A 14,759-nucleotide genomic window follows, 5' to 3' on the forward strand; every position below is an offset into this window, starting at 1 on the left:
AGCTTCCAACATCTGAAAATCACGTATCACCTGAACTATAGACGTAGGTGGTTGTTGTAGGGTTTTCTGCTCAAGGGAAATCTAATGCAAAAATATTATTCCTAATTAAATGGGGATACAGCTCTGTAAACTACTGGAAGTCTTCTCTGAAAGCAATACTTGCTATGCTTCTGGAGCTAGCAAGGACATAAAGTTAAAACAGCCCAGTAATCTGTTCAGACAGATGAAAAACATGAAGACAGACACTGATACCCCCCCTCCCTGCCCAGCCATCATCCAGTTTCTTGCTTACAACGAAGAGCTGTTCAAAACCCAGGCAAGAAAAAGACCTCTGATTGATGTAGTCATCTTTTGAAAAATGACCTTAACTTTAGAGTTGCTTTTGCTAGAGGGAACTTTAGTTTTATTATCATGAGGTTGCTAAGGTTCATCTTATGGCAGATTTACCACTGCAGTTAAGGAGAATGTGCCCCTGATACTACCACCACCTGGCAAGCTCCATATACCCATGACAGTGTGATACCATCAGGGATGTGCACACTCTCCTCATAATCATCCCACAGTTTTCATGAAACTCAGGTCCTCAGTGAAACATGGTCTGTCCCCGTGGCCTCTGGTTAATTATGAAAATGTTGGTCTTTCTTTGTTATTCTTTCAACCACAAATAGAAAGAAAATCTTCATCTGATGTGTAGAAAAGAATGGTAGTTCTCTGTCATCACATGATGGCACAGCAGGTGAAAAAAAGTCATATATTTTCTTGGTCTTTCTACGCAGCCTGCGTTTGTTTTTCCTTATAATTACACAGCCTGGGTTTGTTTTTCCTAATGATTATGCAGATACTACCCATGAATATTTGAGAAAGGTACATGTGGGAAGGGGTTATACAGTCTGTGAGCTGTAAGCAAGATGACTGCAGGAGCAAAGAATGATTTAGTGCTGTGGTATTTGTTGCTGTAATAGCATCGCTTTTTTTGTTGTTTAAATAGGGAAGTACACAAATAGTAGAAATAAACCTGCCTCATTCAAAGTTTAGTCTTGTGGGAAGATGTAAAAAGTATGTGTGCATGACTCTGTGTGTGTGTTGTTTTCTTCTTACGGGTGTCTGACTGTTCATTACCCATCTTATGGAAGGATTTCTAATGTAGCCTCATATTCATATGGGCTAGCCATCCCTGTAAGAAGAGCACAGGCAGCAGAAAAATGATCATGGGCTCACTACCTACAGTCCCCTACTAACAAAGCTAGCTACCCCTACCAAAATGTTCAAGTTTAATTCAGTCTGAAAGCTTGAAGTCTCCAAAGTCATTACCTTTTTGGTAACAGAGAATGGGGATTCCACCAGGATTGACATTTCTGGTCGTGATTCATAAAGATGCACGCTAGTGTAAGGCAGAGAAATGAACAATACACACTCTAGATGGGTAAAAGAGGGAACAGAGGGACTTCAGACATTTCTCAGCTAACAGTGAAGTCAAACACATCTGCCTGAGTCTATGATATTTAATTTTTAAAGAGTTTGCCCAAGCGCCCTTGGCCAGATTCTTCTTCCCTTTTGTGAGGCAAGCAACCACTCACTGAATGACAGTTCTATTCAGCAGTGATTTACATACATCTATTAAGAGGCTCTGGCATCATTTGACACATGTATCATTTAAAGATGATATAACAGTCACAATCACTCTTACTTTACATTTGGACAAGTTAACGTTTAGTAGTATTTCCAATTTACTTCCACGGTAATATTTAGAACATTTTATGTACAAAACATGTAATCTCTTGTAAATTCTGTTCACACGTTCGTGAAAATGAACTTGGAATTAAACTGCAATGTTAACCTGTTAACTGGGATAGTGTGTATCACCTGACAGTCTAAGGGTGCTTCAGATGAGGTTCTTAAAAAGTAAAAGATGAGAATCACTTGACTTTATCTGTCCCACACTTTCAAATGCCACACACTAAAATTCATGGAGCACTCATTCCTTTAAGGTTTTCAATTAGCAGCTTTTAGTCTACAAATCATTTAAAAAAAAAAAACTAGATGAGAAGGAAAAACTTTTTCTGAAGAATTTCAGGTATGAACAACTCAGCCATCCCCCACCACCGTTTCTCCTTGAGTCGTCCCTATCCCCCCTACTGAAAAAAGAAAAGAAAAAGAAAGAAAGAAAAAGAAAGGGAAAAACCCAACTCTCAGTATTTTACAGAAATTTTCTGAAAGACTGAGACAAAAATAGGGTCTATTTCACTTTGCAACTGCCTGTAACCTTAGCATAATAAACTCTAAAGGGCACAGCCCTCACTAAAACACTTAAAAACAGCTTGAAAGGGGTATTCGCTGCCCGTTATGTTTACTCAAGCACTTGTTTAAAAACACATTTAAGGAAAATGTTTTTATTTCTACAGATTGCATTAATTATAGCTTTGCAAACACTGCAAGCTCTACAAGAAGACTGAACTGAGCTGTTAGCTGCAAACCTCAGGTCTTGGCTAGAGAAGTGGTTATGGCTTATTTAGCAAGCCTAATGAATTGGCTCACCCATCTCTACGCAGAGTTCCATGTTTAGCATCATGGAGCCTGGAATAGCCAAAGAGGTCTGTTTCGCGTCGCTTTATAATTAAAAATACAGGAAAATCGGTCAACCCAAGACGGTCCAAAAGCAGACCTCACTGCAGCAGCATTCTTCTTCGGGCAAAGAAAAGCATTAACACGGACATTAACGCTGGCCCGAAGCTCTGCGAAGACCCACGGTAAACCCCACTTGGCTGCCACGGGCCGTGCTCTCTCTCCCCTGGAAAAACGCGAAGGGGCGGCGGTGCCGGCCGCTCACCGCGCCGCGCCCCGCGTTGCCGGACAAGCCGCGGCGGAGCTCCGCACCTCGGCTGGGGCTCCGTCCTCCGCCCAAAGCGGGGAGTAGCCCTTTGCCCAGCAGCTGAGGGGCGTGGGGCGGCCACACGCCGCCCGGGGGGAGCGCATCAGCCCGCTCAGGTGCGCCCCGGGGCCCGACCCACCGGGCGCCCGGCGGCCAGCGGCGGGGCGGCCTTACCGTGAGGGCGGAGAGCTTCTGGGCCGGCACGGCGGGGAGCAGCTCCGGCAGCAGCAGCAGCAGCGGCACCCACATCCTGAGGAGGCGGCAGCGGCGGCGGGCACGCAGCGGCTCCGGGAAGCGGAGGAGGGTGACTCTCCTTGGGATGTCGCTCCCGCCCCGCCGCCTGCTTTGGCTCCTTTTGAGTGGCTCCCGCTGGGAGGTCCCAGCTTAGGTCCTCTATTTTCTTTTTCCCCACCCCACCCCTTGAAATTTGGGGCCGGGAGTATAGCAGAGAGGCGGCAGTTTCTCCCTCTCTGTCCCTCTCTCGCTCCTGGAGAGTCAGCCCCGTCTCGGAGATGCTCCCCAGCCTCTCCTCTCCCGGCGCCCTCCCGCCGCGCAGGCACTGCCGGGGGGATCCGCCGAAGCCCGCCGCCGCCCGCGGAGCGCCGCGCGTCCCTCCGCCTCGGACGGGCTGCTGCCTAGCCCTGGGGGGCGCTTTCTTTCCTCTCCAGCCTCGTCTCCCCCGTGGCGGGGGAAGCGGGAGGAAAAGATTGGGACGGGAAGGGAGGACGCGCCCACACCACCCCTCCGGTGTCCACCGCCGGCGGGGGGCCGCTGGAAGGCACTGCCGCGGCTGCGGAGGCTGGCGGTGTGCGACCTCACCGAGCCGCTCTTCCCCTTTTCCTCTTATCCTCCCCCCTCCCCAGCCCGGCCTCCGCTTTCTCCTCCCAGACCCGCAGATCCCCGCCGATTAACCCTCCCTGGCGCTCCCGGGGGGACGCCGGCTTGCTCCCCCCGCAGGGCTCATTTTCCCCCCGCCTCCTGCTGAATAAACGCGGACAAATACGACAGCCCCTGGCGGGGGGGGGGGGGGAGGTGAGAGGGGCCCCCACCCCCGGCCCGGTGCACCCCGACCCCCGCCCGGTGTGCCCCGACCCTGGCCCCGCCGCCCGCCCGGTGCGCCGTGCCGTGCCGCGCCGCCCGCCGGGCACCGCACGGGGCGGGGAGCAGGGGCCGAGGCAGCCAGATTTCTGGCGGGGGCAGAAGCCGGGCGGCAGCGCCCTGTGGGGCGGGGGGGGGCAGCCGGCCGTCGCTGGAGGCTGCCAGGCCCTCTGGCACGGCGGGGAGCGGAGTACCCCGGGGAAATGCAGGTCGCTGCGGGGCTGCCGCTACGCGTGCAGTAAATGCCGGGTGAAACCTTCCTTCCGACAGTTTTGCGCTTTTCTCGCTTGTCTTTTAGGTGCCAAACAGAAGTATTTTATTATTTCCTTACTGTGAACCGCCAGAGGATCTGCTCCCCCACCTGCAGTTTTGTCAGCGGAGGAGTCCCTCACCCCTCCCCTGAGACCCCGCCAGCCTGCAGAGATCCCCACGGTGCAGCGGTGCTACCAGGGACTCTGAAGCTGTCAGAGCTTGCTTTATTCTTAGGGTGGGCGCATTTGTGGGAGAGGACCCGGGGTGAAAGGGCTTTAAGGAGGCTGCAAAGTGGCACCCTCCCAGCACACAAGTGACAATTTCCCCAAGCGTCCAGATCTGACCTTGCAGGCTTGTCACACCCTGGCAGCCACACACTGCCTCGGCCAGGGCTCAGGATGGAGCGCACTCGCTAGAGCAGTAGCTGCACACATGGGGAACCAAGGCGGAGTGAAGTAGACATTAATTACAGACCGACTTGGAGTCACAAGAATTTGGAAAGCCCCCTTTGCGAAAAAAAGTTTGTTTTTAAACAACTCAATTATCGACCCAAAGTATGTGAATGTATGTGTGTGTGCGTGGCCCATAATATCTCCTGGGCTTTTTAAATGGGGAAAAGAAAAGAAAATAAAGCTGTCATATGGCATTGCCCTGATCAGAGCATGTTGGGGACCCTTCACTGCACCACGCAGACCTCCATCGGTCTCCCACGCAGAGATAGCAGATTGCCATTTGCTGCAGCAGGCAGCACAGGACGTTTTGCCAGCTTCACAGCCCTCTTCTCCCAGCTGGGAGGTGGTGAAACTTGGCAACGTTGATGTCTCTGTCAGAGCCAGAAGGAGCTTTTATTCTTTTGACCATGACTCCAGCCTCCTTCATACCTTATTCTCCACAGGTGCCTAGTCCCATTTTCCCCTCATCAAACCTCTCATTCCCGTTGCCTCATCAATGCAGTCAGTCTCACCTCTCCAGAATCATCTTCCCAGTCCTCTTCCTTCCTGCCAGTTCGTCCCAGTCTGTCTCCCAGTTTGGGTCCAGGCTCCCTTCATCACCAAGCAGCCCTGCAGTCCCATGCCTGCTTTCCCTTCTGCCACGCTCTTTGCAGCTTGCTAAGCCCACAGCCCCTTCGCCTTCAGCTCAGCGTCCCTCTGTGCACTGCCGACGTGCAGCTGGGCAAAGGTGATTCACGGCGGACAGTCCCTTTGCTCTCGGTTTATCTGTCAGGACCTACTAAACAGCACAGCAGTTTGGATTTGACATTGCAGGGAAAAAATCTACGCTCAGAATAGATGAGAAATTTATCTAATAAAAACAAGCTGCAGGTTTTTGAGGGTTTATGACTTGGTCAAATCTGAGTGGATTTCCGCAGAGTTGGCAATAGCCAAAAGGCCAAAACTGTGCAAAAAGGAAAGTCTAGAGTCCAGAAACTGGTGCCATTATGGTTTTAAAATAAAGATGCCTTGCCAAAATACGCACTATTATTTTGTCTACTGTCATTTCCCCAGCTTTTTTTCTTAAAAGAGACTTGACTATGCTGCTTAAAATTTCCTCTTCACTTTTTTTGCCCCCATCCCAGAAGATAATTCAGTCTTCAGTAAATATTTTTAAAGGAAAATATGAGACCAAGTGATAAAATCTGGCAAGGTTTAAGCAACTGAAAATAGTGTTTGATAATGCAAAATACAGTGATTTTAACAAGCAGAGCTTCCAGCCACCACCATGGTGGTAAGAAACCTACCTGCTTCCAAGAACTTCCAATCTGATTAAATAAGGGACATAAAAAGGGAAAGAAATGTTTTTCCTCGTTATAGCTGGGGAAGGACTATGAGAGAGTCACACCAGTATTTCTTACAGGTCCCCTCTGCATAGATGCCACAGAAGGAAAATTTTGGTGTACATTACTTGCTGTAGTTTGTCAGTGGTGGGTTTACCCTGAGAGCAGCCCTCAGCCCCTACAGCCAGACATGTTTTGGGTCATGTGTCGGGGTCAATTTTGATCTAGCTGCCACCTTACACCAGGACTATGATCAGACTTGATCTGTGCTACATTAGGAATTTTATCCAAGTTCCCTGAGGTCCTACGCTTCTGCTCTTGTAATAAGACCCACGCTTTCTCCTCTTCCCCCAAGAATGGTTGTAGAAAGCAACTCATGTTGCTTAGATGAGTGAGCCTTATGGAGCAATCCTGTGTAGTCTAACAGTAGTGGATCCAAATATACAGGAAATACTTGGCAGAATTTACTAGAGTACGAATGATTTCTTTTCATGCTTTTAATTAGGTCAGAAAAAGTAAAAAGGAATGATCTCTCTGCTATAGAATTGTTAAGGCTGCTTTAAAATCCTGTGGATGGTTGACCATCCGGCATTAAATTTAACAGGATTGTTCCAGTAAGGATCTTGGAAATTCTAACTGTGAGAAAGGAAGACTTACCTGGCCCTTAAATGTCAAGGCTACAGCAAGTAAATCCTCTTGGTTTTCAATGCAGCAGTGTAATGACAGGGATGGACCACTAGATCCAAGCCGTGTTACTTGGCTGGGGTATATAAGTGTTCAGGAATCTGCTTCTTGTAGTAGGGATCAGGTGTTGCTTGGCAGAGGATAATGCAATTCTTAGAAAGAGATTCTTTTTCTCCTATGGAGTCCTGGCACCCTCTTAAAGAATTGCCATGCGCTCTTACCTGCTTTTCAAGTTTGCTGTTTCTCAAGCAGCAGATGCATTCTGCAGCCTTGTTGGAGGTATGTGAAATGCTTTATTGATTTTTAAAGTTTGAAATAACAATGGGAAATAATATTAAAAGCCAAGCAAGCAGTTCCTGTAATACCTAGAGAACATACAGGCACTTACAGACATGCAAACAAGTACACAACAGTTATTTGTATGCTGTGTAGCTAGGGCCTAGCTTCCTCCTTTATGTTTCTACATTACATAGCAACATGAATTCCTGGTCAGTGACAGAGACTGATTGGGCCTGCAGCAAATAATAACAAAATAGAAGTAATTAATTTTTTTTTTCTTGTAAAGCATTATCACTTAGCTTCTTATAAACAAAGGTACTAAATCAAAACCAGCTGACATCAATGGCAAGTCTCCCACGGCTTTAATATGAATATGAATGAAAAGCTCACAAAGAGTGATCCGAGACTCCAGCCCTACCATACTTGTGGTGTCATTAAACTGTATTCACAGGTTTTTGTACATGATATGGGTGATATCCCATACATATCATATGTTTAGTTTAAAGAAATAATAAAATCCTTTGCTGTCTTATTTCTTTGTGTTTGCTGTGAGTAGTAGGGAAGATGGAGTCCAAGAGATAAGTAGGAGGTTGTGAGACTTCTTAATCAAAAAATAAAAATTACTCATTCCTTTAATTAGTTTTTAAAAGTGGAAAATGGTCTTTGTAAACTTCTTTAATGCGCAGTTTGTTTTAACCCAACTATGAGCACGCAGCTGATGACTGAGCTGTGCTCTGTGCCACATGAAACGCAGGGTGGAATTTTTAAAAGTGTTTATGGGAACCAGGGGCCGAGATCCTGTTTTTTCAGAGCTACACTGGTGAGCCAAACCCTCATCCCAACACACCAAGGCCAACGCATTATTTGCTTATGAAAAATAAAGCTATCAAACTGGCCTTTTAGAAAGGGGACACAATGTAGAGGCAAAGTCAAAATTGTGGAGGAACAGGCCCATGTGTGGCTGGTTGTCCTTGGGAAACACAGATAGCTTTGGAAAGCGTCATCCTTCAGTTAGACTTTCCAGTTTCAGCATGTTGCATTTCTCATGATTAGAGCTTACTGTGTGGAGTTTTATCACACTTTAGTGAGCAGTCAGTATGAGGAAGAGGACTTAATCCTTCAGAGCAACAACTAAAAAAACCTGCTCTGCATCTTGTGGGGCGCTAGTACCTTTTCCATCTGCCAGAGATGCACTTCTGCCACTCGAGGCCACCTCCCCCCACCCGAGGCCAGCACGCTCTTTAGACTTCTCAGAAGGAGGTTGCTTGTTGCAACACAGAGAGAGGCATCGCTACTGATTCACTCACTCGCCTTGCATTAAATCACCCTCCTGGATCGCCCCAGCTCTGTGGCCAGGGGCGCTCCTCTTTCGCCCAAGTGTAGAAGTTAGGATGGTGTGGTTGGGAACGGGAGCAGACCCTGAAAAAATCTGGCTCCTGAGTTAAAGGAGCACCTGGGATGGCAAGAAGGATGTGAGAACTGATAGAGGGAAGAAAGAAAAATAGAAAAAAAATAGCCTTTTGGAAATGTTGTTGACAAACTCAGTCTGCTGTCTGATCATCTGGAAACAACCCCGGGATTCTGCACAATTGTTGGAGCCTTGGAAACAAACCATAGTGTGGAGAATGTCAGCAGGAGGAGCTCTGTCTGGGCAGGGATAAAATCATCCCCAATGCTTGTAACTAGATTTGCACCATGAAAATCATACAGGAAAACAGCTGTTACATGAAGTGAAATACTGGCTGTAAAATGCTTTTCTGCGAGCCAGTGCAGTAGCTGAAGTGACATAGGATGCAGTAGAAAATAAGAACACAAAATAACACCAGAATGTATAAGTCACGAAATCGCTTCCAAATCATTGGGCACAAAAGTAGAACGTACTTATCTTCTATTATTATTATTATTATTATTATTATTATTATTATTATTATTATTCCCTTTTCTTGGACAGACTTACTTTGCTGTCACTACCTGTTTGCTGTATGGCTCATCATCTTCCAGAGGAAGTTCTTTATACTTGCAAATAAAAGAAGGAGCAAACAGTTTGAATGTGAAGATGTAGGAAGTCGTCTTACTGGGAAGATCCTGGGCAGCTGTCAGAGATGTGCTACTTCAGCATCCCATATGCATTTCTCCTCAGAAGAATAGGAAGAGGTCTGTTGTGGAGTTAAATGGAAATGCTCTCATAGGAAAAATATGGTATTTTACCAGTGGAAATTTCATGCAGGCCTAAATGTGGAATAAAAAGCTAGGTAAAGTGCATGAATATGTCTTATTTCCAGTCCCCAGCATTGACATTTATATTGTGTACCAGCTTGCTATTTCAGATTTGTAAACCCATAGTAACCCAAAAACCATTACGTTCTCATGCTTCTTCCTCAGCCCTGTGTAAAGCGAGCTCCTTGGTCCCAAGCCAGCTGCCTGTGGGCATGAGGTGTTTGCGAAGCCTTCACCACACCGAGCAATCTCAGCCCAGATGCCAAAGCCTAAATGGGTCCAGTGCCAGAGCCACAGCATCACCACCAACAGAGATCAACCCAAGACAGGATGGAGGCGAAGCTTCCTGAGCATGCAGGGCAGCCACCCTTGTCCCTTCCTGCACTGTTCCTGCCTCGAACGTAAACTGAGGGCTTCAGTCTCCAGGGCTGTTACTGTGGCTTCTTGCACAGAGATTAATGCCTTTTAAGAAATTAGGAAGTAGAAAGCAAACAGGCATAGGCTAGCTGTTCCTCATCCCTTCTCCCCTGCCTTCCTACCCCCTCCTCATAACAGGCACACAGTGAAGAAAAGTGTATTTTCTCCTTTTTGCCCTCAATGACTGTCCAAGGATAGCCAGAACAAATCTTCTGTACTAGGTGGGAAAACATAACTCATGACTACAAACAACAGCCTCATCTTCAGGCGTGAAATACTGGAAGTGTGAGCAAGAGGGTGGGAAGGACCCTACAGTTGGGGGAGAGCAGGAACGGCTGCCCAGCCGGCCTTATGGGGGGTGCAGGTCTGCAGCAGATGCCCTCAGCCAGTTTTTGGTTGCCTCTGAGGGTAGGCAGAGGAGCAGGCACTTCTGGTGGGAAGGTAGCATTTATCAGTATGCTGTGGTCTGTGCAAAAATTGCTATGCTTGACCTCAGCAAAGTCTGCTTTACAATGGATAGCAGTGGCTTTTAGCCCACTGAGAGTCATCTTTTCTTACCAAGCTCCCTTCAGAAAGCAGAAAAAATTGGCAAATAATGCAAGAAGCTCACTTAAACCTTCCAGAAAAAAATACCACAGTTTGAGGAAAATGCCCTTTTCTCTTCATGTTTATGATTTTCATTAGCTGTTTTTGCCCAGCTGGTAAGTGCAAGTACATTCTCATAGACACAGTGGCAGCAGTGAAACAGCAGGTTATCATGGCAGTGGACATGGCTGCATTTCTGCTTTTAATTGGTTCTCTCCTTTTGGATTTATTCAGTATTTCAGAGGCTGTGATTTTCATGGGCTTCCCATTGCCTTACCAAAAGCCACTGGTTGCACCTCCTGCAACAAGTTTTTTATACTTTTGCTGACTACTAAACTAATTAACAGTCATACATTTTGGAGAACGTGTTGGTAAGTGCCAAGGTTTCTTCAAAACCCATAAAAAATCCTGTAGTGTAATGTCAAGAACTTATTTGGGCATGTGTTGCTTTACCACTTTAGAGAAAAGACAATATTATTTTTTTGTTTTAAAGTGAGGCAAAAAGCAGCAAGTTTTATGGGTTTTGGCAGACTGGTCTTCATTGCTAGCATTTCCCCTTAGGCTGAGTTAGTGGTGAGCTGCTGGCTCTGCCTGTCTCTGAGGCACACCGAGGTACAGTGTAAAGAGGGTGGCAAAGAGAGAAATTTATAGCAAGAACTAAGTGGAAAGACATCACGAACAATTGAATAAGGACCTGTCTGCTTAGACAAACAACCTGCCAAGGCTTTTTCAGTGTAGGGCTGACATTAGACAAAAAGTTCGTTTCTCAGAGCTGGAGAAAAGCTTTCTTTCTCGTTGTGGTTTTAAATCTCTGACAGGCTCCATAAACATTAATCCATAAGGTGTTTAAAATTTTGTGCCTCAGCAAAGATTTGTGCAGGTTCTGTGGTTTGTATTTATTTCTATGGAGTGACTATGGCATGAAAAGAAAGATTCTTGCTTTTGAAGTGTAAACACTGGCCCACTTGAGAGACAGAGATATGAATTACACTAAATATTTAGTAAATGATTGGTTTCCACTGGGAGAACGAAGTATTTTGCATTGGAAGAGATACAGAAAAAAGTAGGGGGAAAAAATCCAGTAGTTTCATAACTATTTTTCTAAGAAAGAATGTGAAACACTATCTGTAACTGGCACCTTATAACCCTTAGGTCATTTGGCCTTTCCTGAGCTCACAAGAGCTGATCAGAAATTCTTCAGTGAAATACAGTTTTGCATGGGCTTGTGTCAGAAAACAGCAACTTTTAAAAAGCTGTGGTCTTCACGGAGGCACATCGGTTGCAATAAAATCCCTGTTGGGAAAAATTTCTTGGGCCCCAATAAGTGCTTCTGCTGAAAATCAGACAAAGCTCTGCCCCTGAGTCTAGCCAAAAAGGCTGGTGTTTGAGATGTCTGAGGGTACAGGAGACCCCACTTCGAGCTCCTGTGTTGCCTGACTGACGCCCAGTTTTCCCACCTCCCACCCTAACCACCAGTTCATCGAGCTGTCCTGGAGCAGCTCTGACAGATGAGCACAGAGGAATGGAGTGATCTTTTGGCAGCCAGCAGGGCCAGGGCTGGGGGGAATGTTTCGCTAGAAGAGGGACTCGGATCTGATGCAGCTGATTTGGGCAGAGCAGGGACGTCCACCTTTGTCTCCTGCATGCCAGCTGAGCATCCCAAGCAGCTGGATAACATGGAGTCCCTGGTTGGTTTCTCAGGAGAAGCTTTTGCTGGTATTCTGTCTCAGCGAAAAAAATGCCTTGCAGCTCTGTTGGCAAAAACTACTCGGGTTGCCAGGATGTGTTATTTCATTTTTGGAACCAGTGCGCTGCTGGGAGTTGCACTGCCCCTCAGGGGTTTATTGATATAAAAATTCCAGCCTAGCTATACTTGCAAGCTCTTCCTAGTGTACACTATGCCTGTGAAAAAGAGTATTTGAGAACATTTGGCATTAACAGATTTTTTTTTTTACACATTTTTACAGAAACATGGGATAAACAGTAAAAATAAGTTAGGCTAACAAATTCAGTGCCTAAGCAAATATTATAGGGTGCTTTGTTAGACTGAGGCTGATATTGGAGTTCGGGAAGAAAAACAAACAACAGTGTTACTTTTCTTTGAGATTTGTCTGTGGCCAGCCCTATTAGCTGCAACGAGAATCTAAATGTCATCTCAAAAAAAACCCCAGCAAACCATGTGCTGTCCTTAATTCCTGTAAAACATATTGACTTCAGTTGCATTCCTCTGGTGTAACTGAGAGCAGAATTTGGCCAAAAAGTATGTGTACTTCTCTTTTGCCCACAGGTTTTACATATTTCATGTGGAGATGTCTAAGTAAGTATCACCTTGGCAGTCAGCATAGATCACCATGGCCAGACTTGATGTTGTTGATCTCAGTACTACAAATCAGAGGGAAAATGTGCAGAGATAATCTGAAGACATCAACAGAGGGCAGGTCTGGCTTTCCAGGTGTCGTTACAACAGGCCTGGACTATACAGATGTCCCCTGGCAGCACAGGCAGCTTTCCTTCAGCGGAGTGCCTGAGAAACTATATTTGCCCCATGGTTCGGTACAGCAGTGCCTATTCCACATCATTAGGATGGCTCCAGAGAACAAACTCATGCTTACAGTCAGGGCAGTACCCAGGAATATCAGCTGTCCTTGAGCCATCATTTGTGCCCCAGCCATTGTGAAACTTTTCCTGTTTCCCTTCTACACAGCTCTGAGCTATTGCTTTTTCTTGACCATGCCTTCCTCTGGTTGGGAGGCAGGACTTGGCTTTTCTCTCCGAGGTGCCTCACTGATGCAGGTACCGCGGCAAATATTTTATTAGTTCATTTTCAGAAACCCAGAGGGCGAAAGAGTCTGAGGTAGAACTGAGTACTGCTTTGCAAATGATCTGGAAGGTATGTCCAACTTGGCACTGAGCTTAGTCATCCCAGTTGGCAGGAGAGCAGAAAGTCCTTTTCTCTCTCAGAGATGAAATTTGTACGTCTGCCAACTCCCTGTAATTACAAGCCCCAAAGAGTGTCTACTCCAGCATAACTAGAGGTCTATGGGCTTTGGCATTCCATGTATCAGTTACCACTTAGTGCTACATCACCAGGCCAAGATGGGAATTTCCTTTGTGGGGAGACCACTTTTATTAATAAAATACGAATCACATTCATTCTCCAACATCAATCTCAGCTGACTAATTTCTTTTCTGTCCCCCAATTCAGACCTCCAGTTGAACGCTCCCAGGGAGCGTCCCTTCTCTCTCGCCTGTCTCTTTGCCCGCATTTAATTCTGCATCAGTATACACAGTTATCCTTTTTTCTCTGTGCAGCTAATTCCCATTCCAAAACAATAAAGACCCTTTCTGAACAGCCTCTTAAAGTCACTATGAGTTGAACCAAGGTTCAGGCTCCTTGGCTTTACCATGCCTGCCCATGACTACCAGCACCTCAAAGTCACACCTGACCATATAGTCACACCCATAGCATGTGGCAGTGAGATTTCAGAGGGCTCCTGACTCCTGACCAGCGGGAGTCAGGAGTCAGGAGGCGTATTACTGGCTGCAGGCTGAACCTGAATCAGTATAAAATTTTCAAAACCTGCTGAGAAGTCATTAAACACAGATGGCTAGCCAGTGCTGAATGCTGTCCTGTCTGCACCATACAGCAGGTGGCAACCAAAACAGTTTCAAACTGGAGTGTTGGTGACATAGATGTACAGGTTGCGTCTGAAAATTGATTCACCAGGTATTACAGGAGAACTCCGACTTTCATGGGCCCTTATGGAAGAGTCCTTCGCTCAGAGGCTCACATAATGCAGATAATTACTGCCCTTCATGCATTCACCTTTCTCCATTCCTGCCACTATCAGGTATGGCTCCACTGCTGGAAGACAAGTCTTTTCCTGCCTGTGACTGAAATGTTATCACAGGAGATTAAGAGAGAGGAAGATTATGAAGAACATTTTGCCAGGAGCCTTCTGGTCCCCAGGAGGAATCAGTGAATCTTGGGGAGGAGTTCAGCCTCACTAGGGGCTTACATGATACTGTCAGAGCAGTGACTGCTGCAGACATTGGGAGTACATTTAATTTTTTACTTCGTGTGTGGAAACACTGTGGAATAAAGAATTTCTGGAAGGTAAACGAGAAAGCAATACAGCAAGCTGTTACAAAACCGTCTGGCTGCCCAAATCCCTGCGTACTCAGGGGCATTTGCTCAGCTCTTGTTCTTTAACTTTTCTCTTAAGATGAAGCTAAAGGAGAGCAAAGTGAAGAAAACAATGTAAGAGTGAGCAGAGGTTCTTTCCCCTAATATTGCTAATGATAAGATATCAGATCTGTTCAGTGAGCAGCACTCTGTTTGCCTCCGGCCTTGATTCTGCAGCTGAAACACCCCATGTCTACTAAGTTGTGAGCTCCAGCCACAGCTTTCCCTGCTGTCTCACTGCTTTAGTGTTGCCAGTGTCTGGTGATGCAGCTGATCTTCTGCCACAGCTCTTCTGTGCCTCTGTTTGAGCCTCTCTCCAGTACCTGGGTAGTGACATTCAAAGGGTGCTTAGGACCACAATCTCTCCAAGGCTCTAGCTCTCTGTCAGCTTCGGCTAG

The 14,759-nt window shown here is 46.4% G+C and overlaps 1 protein-coding gene across 1 annotated transcript in view; it reads right to left on the bottom strand.

The window, feature by feature from the left end:
* SMOC2 (SPARC related modular calcium binding 2) overlaps positions 1-3,118 on the bottom strand; it is a 149,554-nt gene extending 146,436 nt beyond the window's left edge. The window contains exon 1 of the mRNA XM_059835164.1: positions 3,044-3,118. Coding sequence (XP_059691147.1) covers positions 3,044-3,118 — 75 coding nt within the window. The remainder of the gene's footprint in view (positions 1-3,043) is intronic.
* Between the last annotated feature and the right edge of the window lie 11,641 nt (positions 3,119-14,759).

The sequence above is a fragment of the Gavia stellata genome, chromosome 2 (genome assembly GCF_030936135.1).
Source record: "Gavia stellata isolate bGavSte3 chromosome 2, bGavSte3.hap2, whole genome shotgun sequence".
Lineage (NCBI taxonomy): Eukaryota > Metazoa > Chordata > Aves > Gaviiformes > Gaviidae > Gavia > Gavia stellata.